The sequence below is a fragment of the Serinus canaria genome, chromosome 25 (genome assembly GCF_022539315.1).
Source record: "Serinus canaria isolate serCan28SL12 chromosome 25, serCan2020, whole genome shotgun sequence".
Classification (NCBI taxonomy): domain Eukaryota; kingdom Metazoa; phylum Chordata; class Aves; order Passeriformes; family Fringillidae; genus Serinus; species Serinus canaria.
Window position 1 is genome coordinate 6168045 of NC_066338.1, and position 9716 is coordinate 6177760.

The window sequence follows — 9716 nt, forward strand, 5'->3', positions numbered from 1 at the left end:
ATTTGGGCACACTTCTCTTGGTTTCTTTGCTGAGGCTTTTTGGTGAGCACAGAACACATCCAGGTAGAAACCGTTGACTAGACAGGATCATCTGGGTCCATTGTGCCCAAACAGGTCAACAATTGGCCCCGTTGTAATGCCAAGTAACAAAGAGCAGCACAAATGACACAAAGAAAACATGGCCAAAAAGGAAGAGTAGAGGCCCAATGAGGAAAGGATGTGGTGAGACCCTGGCACATCAAGCGAGCTGCACTTCCATAACCTCTAGGCTAGCAGGTCCTGGTCTCACATTCTCCTCTTGGTTTATTTAAATTTTATTTTTTATTTACGTTTTTTCATCATCAAATTAAAATAGATACAATTAAAATATGTCATCAAAATTTAAAGATAGAATCAAAACAAATTTATTCAAAACTACATCTAAAGAACAGAACATATGTACATCTGTAACTATGAGGCCTAACGCATAAATCCTATTCTTCAAACACTCTTCTGACAGGTGGCAGCTTCTTCCTGAGCTTGGAGGAAAGAGAGCTCTTCTGGATGGGAGGCAAGGACTTTGTGGGTAAGGGAACATCAGAAGTGTCCAGAGAAAACTTCTTGGTAAGACTGTAACCAGTCAGATCTGAAAAATGGAGACACAAAGTTTAACAGAGGCCACCATGCAAACCTAAAGCAGCTAAAGCTCCATATTTCATGGGACAGACTTCCTGCAAACTTCTAAACAGCTGCACAGGGAAACATGCTCCTGCTGGCAGACACTTGAGGCAGGCCAGGGGAAAACCCTGACCCACTTCCACAGAGCTACCACAGGAACAGCCTGGCCTCTGGGCTGCCCTGGGACAGCAGGAAGCCCAGAGCCCTGTGCTCTCCAGGAATGGCTCAGCTGCACATGCACCCTCCTGCTCCTCTCCCTGCCCCACAGCTGAGCAGCCCTACAGCCCCACGGGGCACTGGCAGCAGCACAGCTCATTGCAGGGGGCACATGCAGGGCACAGTTGTTCCCTGGCAATGTGCACAGCCTCTCTGGGTTGCCACAAGACCCTTCCTCCCAACAGAGATTGGCCCAGCTCCCACCTCACCTCTGTATGAGGCTGAGCCATGATCCACCCTCACCTTGTCCTCCATCTGGAGTTCCTTCAGGCCCCCCATGCCATGACTAGGAAGGGTGATGGAGAGAGCAGGGGCAGATGCACACCCTTCCTTAGGATTTTGTCATTTTTGGCACAGCTGAAAAGTCACATCCAGAGGTGTCCAACTCAGCACTTGGTCAGCTTTCTGGAGAACATCTCTCCTTCACCAGCCCAAAATCTTGGAGAGGTTTTCCCGCACATGTGGAGGCTTGCTGGCAGCACATTTCTTCAGCTGGGTGCCCATCACCTTGTAGAGGGCACAGGCAAGCTTGGTGGCCACGGTGCGGACGTTGGCGCTTCGGACAGGCAGCGCCTTGTTCTCCAGGAAGGACCAGAGCACGGGCAGGGTGTCGTGCTGGACCACTTCAGGGCTGCTGGCATAAACCCACTGCACAAGCACTGCCGGGAGAGAGACACAGCTTCTTACCCGCCAACCTCAATGCAAACAAGGATCTACCTCTGCTTTTGCTTCTTGCAAGCCTCTCTGGCCAAGATCAGTGAAATAGCACACAGAGCCCCATGACCCAGGAACGGGCAGAGCAGCTGATCATCCTGGAAACAGAACCACCAACCCCTCAGCACTAATTTCTCCAACCAGAGCCTTGTGCCTGAGGCAGACTTCGTACCTTTACTAAATTATCTCACAATCTCTTTCTGCATGAACAATGAATGAAATGTCCAATTGCATTTTATGTCCAGTAACAACTTGTCTAAAGCCACACTGAAGATTTGGAAATGCACCCTAGAGAGGCAAATGAGAGATTTCTAATAAAAGGATGATTCCATTTTTGTACCTTTGATGTCAAGAGCCAAATGTCTCATCTTGCTCTTCCCTTTGCTCAGTGGCACACAGCAAAGGGCAGTATTAGAACACACCTCAAAACTCCAGCCCACCAGAGATGGCTACTGCCTGACAGCTGGATTAGAAACATCAGTGCCTAGCTGGTGTCTTTGGCAGAATGCTTTAGGGGCTTCCAGCAAACAGCTCTTTCAAACCTCAGGGTGCCTTAGATAATTATCCAGACTGCATTGCTGTGGTATTTGAATGCTCCACATTTTAATGCCATTTCCCCTACCAATGTTAATGGCATTTTTCTCTTGCAATGTGCACTGAAATAGGGGCATAGAGAGAGAAAAATGCTATACAAGGGACTGAAATGTAACCAAAACATGAGTGTTTTCTCATATTGTCTCTGAAATCTGCTCTCTGCCCATTTTCTGACCTGAACTGTATCAAACACAGACAAAAATTTACTATCAACTGGCTCCTTGCAACAGGCAGATTTGGCTGAGAGATCAAAACCTGAAATGCTTTGGAGACCATTCTTATTTTCTGATCAGGTAAAATGTTATCTAGTAGCCATTTATTGTTCTGTGGTGGAAGAGACTTCATTTTGTCTATGCTGTTAATCCACCAGCAGTCATCAACATTGGAACAGCTTCTGAAAGTACCCAAAACCAATTCTGCTAAGCAGGAAGGGGTTATGGTACCCATTTTAAAATGGGAATTCATTTGAGTTAAAATATCATTAAAGACAATTGGTGACTACTGAATGTGAGGAACAGCTGTCTGTTCCTACTAAATCTGAGAGAGAACATCTGCTTTCTCTAAAGTAGTCCTAATTTATAGTTAATTTTCTTATTTGAAAAAGAGATCAAAAGAACTGCTAAACTAAATTCCCTATGGCTGGAGATCTACTTTATTCAAATGCTCTTTAAAGGGCCTTTGACATTCCCAATCACTGAACATGCCCTTTTGAGATTCCTAATGAAGACACAAAGTGGATTAAACCTTGCATTCAAAGATATTGGCCTAATTAGCAGTGGATTTAGCCCCAGTTAAAGCAAGGCTATCAATCATCTTCTCTACTATCTATTGAGATTATCCTTTTCCCATTCATTGGCTACCTAGCAAGCTCCTCTGAGGAATCAATTATCAGCTGCATTTGAAGCCTTTTGGACAGTGCTGACAGAGGCAGACACTGTTTGCACAGCCTGAAAGGCTCAGTCCAATGCCACTTTGACAGCACAGGCAGGGAGCCCCAGCACTCTGCTTCTGCCCCTGTGCCCCCAGAGGCTGCCTTGCACTAAGTCCATGCCTCTAATAGGTCTGTTGAGTTTTGACCTAAGCTGTGACCCCAGGCTCTGCACGGCTCAGCCTCTAAACTTTCCAAGAGAAAAAATAAGAATTCTGTGAGGACAAAACAAACTGATGCCCTGAAACAGCATTTGCCACAATTTTCCCTAAAAGATCACAGATGTCCCTGAGCTGCCCAGAGAGGAGCCAGCTGGGGTATTTTTAGCCCCTCCCTTTCCTGGAGGTGGGTTCTGAGATGTGATGCCCCAGTGAGAGTTCAGCCCCCAGGCCAAGCTCTGCCCCCATCTCAGATGCTGCCCAGCTCTGCAGCAGCCAGGGAAAACCTGCCAAATACACCTGCCATGGGGATTGGGCAGGAGGGACAAGCTCAGCACCTCCTGATTTGGAAGAGCTACTCTGCTGTCTGTTCACAGGCGTTCCCTGTAAATACTCCCTGGGAAGAGCTCTTGGCTTAGAAGGGGAGGCCATACCTGTGATACGCTCCGCGACATCCAGCAGAGCTTGGCCACGCAGCTGATTCCATTGGTAGCTGAACTCTTTCAGCAGTGATACTTTATCTACAAGAGAAACACACGTTTCAGCTCACTTGTCTGAGGGCATAGGACAAAGGACAGTGGGGAGGGAAAGGGCAGCGGCAACCCCATTTTATAAAATCAAGTCAATTTCTGCTGATTTTTTAATTCTTTTCTTCTTTCTTCCCAGCCTACTTGGCAGGGTTTTAAATTCCAAAAGAAAAGCTCTCCTTCCACATTTGTAAATTCTAACTGGTCTGCTGTACCAGGAGCTATGTTCAAACATTTCACATCAGGGACCTCAAGAGTTCAGTCACAGGGAAGCAGAGAAAAGGTTTTGCATCCCAGAGCAAAAAGGAAGAAGCTACTTGGGACACAGAAAGGCACTGAGTCAGGCAGTTTGTGAGTTCAAAGAGCTGCTAGGGAGGAGAAAGTGGAAACTCCCCTTGAAGACCTGCCTCTTCAACACTCCATTTTTCAGACATATTTCCCCAGTGCAGAGCTGGCATAAATCTGTGTGGCAAAGGAATTTAGAGCAGCCCTTGCCAGTGTAGTTATTTGCTATTGCCATCTTGCCCCATGCAAAACAGCACGTGGAACAAGGCATCATTGGCAGCTGGATTTATACCTGTTTGTTATAAAGAAATGGACTTGGTAAATCATCAGTTCCCCTTTGAAAAAACAAGACAAAGGAGAAAGGTGGAAAATAGGCAGCTAATGCCTATTATGTAGAGCTACCCAGGTGGCTGCTCTGCAGAAGCTCTGATGAGCCAGTGTCCCTTCATGCCAACAGCAAAGTTATTCATTTGGGAAGTCAAACAGGGCCCAAGCAAACTCCAAAACCCCTTTGCCTCTGAACTGTTGCAAAGCTGCAGTCTGGGATCTGCTCTTCAGACAAGCAGCACAGAGCCAAGGGTGCCTGGGACTGTTGGGAAATGCTGCTGCACATTCCAGCCTGTTGGGGACTGGTGCATAAGGACTGCACCTGCACAGCTTCTGGTGGGTGTCAGCTGGAGCATTCACAGACAACAGCAGCTCCCAAGGAACTCAGGGTTCTCTTGTGCAGGAGAGACAGAGACACAGTTGAGGAGAGTCCCTGCCAGAGCTCAGCCTTACCCAAATGAGCAATAGATTCATCCAGTGCTTTCACAGCTGCAGCACGAACCCTGGGATCCTTTGAGTTCAGGCTCCTTGTTATTCCTTCCACCAAACCAATGATCACTGGGTTCAGGGCATCTTTCAGGATGCTTGTGATTTCAGCCAGCACGTCCAGAGCCTTCTGCTTCACCTTCTTGTGGCTGTCAGATATTCTCCAGACAAAATAATCAAAAATCTGTAAAGAGAACAAGCAATGTGAAAGCTGGATTCAAATGCCCTTGTCTGAAGAGTGGATGTAGCAGTCAGCAATGTCAAAGATGAAAGTCATCCTTTCTGACAGGTCAGCACTTGCTTGCACAATTTCACTGTTTTCCTGTGGGCCACTCACTGGAATGGTGGTTCAGCCTCATGCTGGTTGAAAGATTTTCTTCTGTTTTTAAGAGGTTTGGCTGGGGACAGAATAGTTCCTATGGTATTTCTCTCCATCTATAAATCATTATATCAATTCCATTTATTAATGCTAAAAACTACCTTTGCTTTGATGGAAGCAGGTGTTTACAATGCCTGGTTTTCTATACAGTTGCCTCAAGTACTGAGGGCAATTATGATTTTGCCAAAACTATGGTTGGAGGAGATCTAAATTTTCTTTTGTTTGTCTCAGAGACAGTGTCTGGAGAAGTGCAGGGCTCTGATCAACTCTTCCAGGATCCAGACCACTTCTCTAACTAACAGGTGGACTCCTGAAATGTAATGTGCTGTACAGCTCTCATTAGAGCAGGTTCAGTCCCTAGAAAACCACATTATCAGGCACCTTTTCCTGGAAAAAGGGAAAAAGCAACTACTGGGAAGAGAAGGCAGACATCTGTTCTTAGCTGTTTTCTCCCTTTTCCAAAGAGAAAAAAAGGCCCTCCAAGAAGGGTGAGCACCATCTTTACCCAAGAGGAATAGGAACAAAAATGGATATGAGTAGCCAGAGTTGTGCCTGTGCCAGAAGAGATGGAGTATATAGAAGTATTCTTTAAAAAAACAACTGGGTTTAAACCAACCCAGCCTGATACTTCTCTTCCCCATGCAAACCCATTTTTGGTCCAGAGATTAATTGTCATGCTTTCAGTTGCTGGATTCCATTCACTTCACCCAACTGGGAGTAGGAAAGAGCAGCAGTTACACCAGCAAAAAATTCTGCCACCATGTGATGAACAGCATCAACAGGCACCTGCCAGACAAATACAGCTGGACTGCAATAACTTGTCCTGAAGCCTGGGCCTGAATTACATTTGTCTGGGTAAGAGGGACCAGCCTGTCCCAAACAGCCAGGATGTAGTGCCAAGACACACTGATTTACCTTTACTGCTACAGGCATGGGAAAGGAGCTGAAGGAAAGGAGCAGTGAAAATATCTTACATACTTGGAGAATGTTAGTGCAGATGAGCTGGGGGCTGGTTTTGCACAGGTCTAGGAGGAGTGCCACTCCTTCCATCCGTGTCTGAAACCCCTTGGCTTCCAGGAGATGGTAAAGCTTCTGGAGCAGCTCCGTTTCTTCCACAGCTGGAGGTGACGTGACCTGGGCTTTTGGATGGTGTAGGAGGTGTCCATCAGAGGTAGATTTCACCCTGGGAAGTGAAACCAAATGAGGACCTGTTGGTGATAATTATCGTAGCATGGCATCCCCATTGTGGAAATAATTAGCATGACTCCATGATCCAGAAGGCTGATCAAGCACTGATTATATGATATCGTAGTAACTAGACGATACGATATAACGATACTAGACGATACTATACGATGACTATACGAGACGAGACGAGACTATACGATACTGAGTACTATAGTAACGATACTTATACTAGTACTATACTATACTATACTATACTATACTATACTATACTATACATATATACAGAAACTCATCGCCCTTACAGACAGTCCAATACAGCCAGACCAGACTGGTCACTTGAATCCAAAACACCATCACCAGTGGCCAATTATGACATTACCCTTTGGTAAACAAATCTCCATGGCACATTCCACATGTTCACAACAACAGGTGCAGCAAGTGAAGATAAGAATTGTTTCTCATTCTTTTCTCTGCTCTTCTCACAGCCTTCCCCAGGACAATGCCTCAGAAAGTTGTGCCTGCTGCTCTCTGTGGAGAGAGCTGCAGCCACAGATTATATCTTCAGTTAATTGTGAGCAAAACATCTTGAGCAGCTTTCCTAATTATGTGATTTCAAGCTGGAAAATCATGAGGCTCTGAAGAACAGCGTGGACCTCATGACAATCATCATGGAAGACAATCTGCAAGTGACATCCTCGCCAGTGCTCACTCAGGAAAACCAAGGATGAGATGCATCTGATCTATCTTCAGATGGCTGCCAAGGCACACAGGTCACATTGCTTTGTGGAGAAAGAGAGACACTACTTCCAAGTTTAAATGCCTCCTCATTTGGGATGTGTGTGCCCTATAATAAGGAAACTCATCACTCTAGAGAAGTGTCTCTACAAGCAGACATGACAATCTGGAAAAGTAGCTCAGATGCATCTGAACAGATAAACAGAGCCATATCTGAAGGATTCAGAAAATCAGTAAGAGAGATATAAACAGAAGCCAGACATCCCAGAACTACACTCACATTGCATTTGCTTCCCTAGAGACTAGATCCAGAGCATAACAACCCCACAGGGAACAATTCTCCTGAATCAACCTGTCTCTTCCATGAGCACAGGAAGATGCTAGCTGTGCTACTGAGGCATGTGGTCACTTTCCTGCCACTGCTGGGCATGACAGAGCTAAATAAATCCCCTCTGTTATCAGAGGAGAACCGGTACAAGTAGCTCTGTAACTGCCATGAAGAGACAGCAAGGATGAAATTCCTGTCTTAAATGCTGACTGTAGCACAAGATGAAATTAACCAAACATGCTGTCCATCAAGAAAATTATATGAATAACAGAAATATCAAGACAAAAGTCCACATTGAGACACCTGTTGACTGAAATTGTTCAGGAATTGCCTTCCTACTTAGTACTCAAACTTGATACTGTTTGAGGGTAAGAAAACCCTGATTCAGCCAGGCCAAACCACATGGATGAGAACTGCATCTTTGTGGAATGACATCTTGCTTCTAGACTGAGATTTCTCATCAAAACACCCATCTAAAAAGACTCCATTCAGATGACAAAAACACCCCTAGTTGAATTTACTTGTCCCAAGTCAGGCAGCAGAAACTTGGCCCTCTCCTAGCCTCCACAAAACAGCCCTTGCCACTGCACTGGTTCATCTGAGCTGCAAACAATGGGTGTCTTTTTGTCTCTCCATTTTTGTGAAGTTGTGCTCAACACAATGCAGAAGTAGGCATTTTTTTATCCTAGAGCATTTGTAAGGAAAGGAAACAATCTGTGGCATTGGTCATCTCTGCCAGAAAGATTTTCCTGAGGAAGAGACATGTAAAGCTTGCCATGTGCTTTGCCACATCTGACAAAAGTGCTCAGTACCGTTTGCTAGAAGACGCTGTGGCCTGGGGCTTCTTTGAGCCATCGTTCCTCTCCTTCACCGGCTCCTTGACAGACGGGCATTCAGCCTTCTGGTTTTCCATCCCCTACAAGGACATAGAGAAACCCCATCAATCTTTAGACTATTGAATAGGAAATTCCCTGTTTAAAACACAAGTTAGAACCAGGATGACTGCTACCAAGGCTTAGGGAAACATTTCCTAACTTACAGAAGGAAACAGACCCGAGATTCGGTGATGCCAACTCTTTGTTTTCAATAGCCCAAGGCAGGGTATGGGTGCTACCAGACTAAGCAGCAATCTAAAATCCCAAATTCATTAGTCCTTAGCATAAATGGGAATACTGCAAACTGGTAGGCAGCAAGTGTTTGTGAAGGAAGCAGCGGTTGGACTCTTTGGGGGTTGGCCCATTGTGTTGGAAGTTGATTTGGTTCAACACTCACTCTCCCTGTGCCTGCACAAAGACATGCTCCCTTCTAAAATGTCAATAAAAAAACCATAAAATCCCCCCCCAAGCAAACAAAGGATTTTCCACTGGATGCTACTGAATTCACCAAGCTTCTTCCAGCTCCACAGGGCTTGACAGCAGGACAGTATTCCCAAAAGACAGACAGCAATTGTAGTAACTAGGGGTGACTTGAACATCTTCTGCAAATTTGGAAATTTTCTTGGAACTGCTACTACCAGTGCCTCGTGCAAAGACTCTGTTATCTTCAGAAGCACTAGTCTCACTTAGTTGCTTTACTGGGGGCAGAGTAGGGAGAGCATGGTGGGGTCTTACGCTTAAATGTAATCCCATTTTCTCCTCTTTCCCTTTCCTCTTTGTGACCGATATTGAAAATATTCAAAACCCAACTTTTCCCCTAATAATATCAGTTCCTTTGTGGCCTGCAGATGAACAGGCTGAGGATTAACAGCTCATTCCCAGGAGCAAAATGATTCAGCAGAAGAGGAATGAGCTAAAGACACACTGGGTATGTTTGATCTCATGTTAGCAGTGGCAATACTTGCACAAAGGAGACATTTCTCCTGCCAAGCACTTACTGTCTTCTTCATTCTTGTCAGGATATCTTCCAGGTCACGGCTGGAAAGAGATCGTTCCAAAAGCAGTTTGAATTGTTGATCTGTGAGCAACATCTTCACCATCTCCTGTCCATAATGCCTAAGGAAGGCAGGAAGGCAGGCAGGAAGGAGGGAAACAGAAGAAAAGTGAACAAAGGAAGAGTGTTAACAGAAGAGGCTGATGTCTAAAACTCATCAGCTGCAATCCTTGCATGAGAAGGCATTACCTACCCAGCAAAAAGGGAGATTTACCTCCACCTGACACCACACAGTGCTGTCAGCTGAACACAAGAGGCAAGAGGA

The 9716-nt window shown here is 45.5% G+C and overlaps 2 protein-coding genes and 1 pseudogene across 2 annotated transcripts in view; 2 read left to right on the plus strand and 1 right to left on the minus strand.

The window, feature by feature from the left end:
- LOC115485198 (uncharacterized) overlaps positions 1–9716 on the plus strand; it is a 2106330-nt gene that overhangs the window by 1805895 nt on the left and 290719 nt on the right.
- Positions 1–9716, plus strand: part of LOC115485058 (serine/threonine-protein kinase pim-1-like) — a 213710-nt pseudogene that overhangs the window by 183227 nt on the left and 20767 nt on the right.
- LOC115484018 (TOG array regulator of axonemal microtubules protein 2-like) lies at positions 324–6519 on the minus strand. The gene is made up of 5 exons (XM_030227418.2): positions 6250–6519; positions 4860–5076; positions 3702–3788; positions 1117–1532; positions 324–625 (listed from the first exon to the last, which is right to left on the minus strand). The coding sequence occupies exons 1-4, from the start codon at positions 6319–6321 to the stop codon at positions 1297–1299; spliced, it is 612 nt and encodes a 203-aa protein (XP_030083278.2). The 5' UTR covers positions 6322–6519; the 3' UTR covers positions 324–625; positions 1117–1296.

Excerpts from the sequence above, each read along its gene's own strand:
- LOC115484018 (XM_030227418.2), bottom strand. The coding sequence starts at position 6,321 with ATGGAAGGAGTGGCACTCCTCCTAGACCTGTGCAAAACCAGCCCCCAG. Across the intron at positions 3,789-4,859 it reads TGAATCTATTGCTCATTTGG|ATAAAGTATCACTGCTGAAA; the intron begins GTAAGGCTGAGC and ends TTTCTCTTGTAG. Across the intron at positions 1,533-3,701 it reads TGTCGCGGAGCGTATCACAG|TGCTTGTGCAGTGGGTTTAT; the intron begins GTATGGCCTCCC and ends CTCTCCCGGCAG.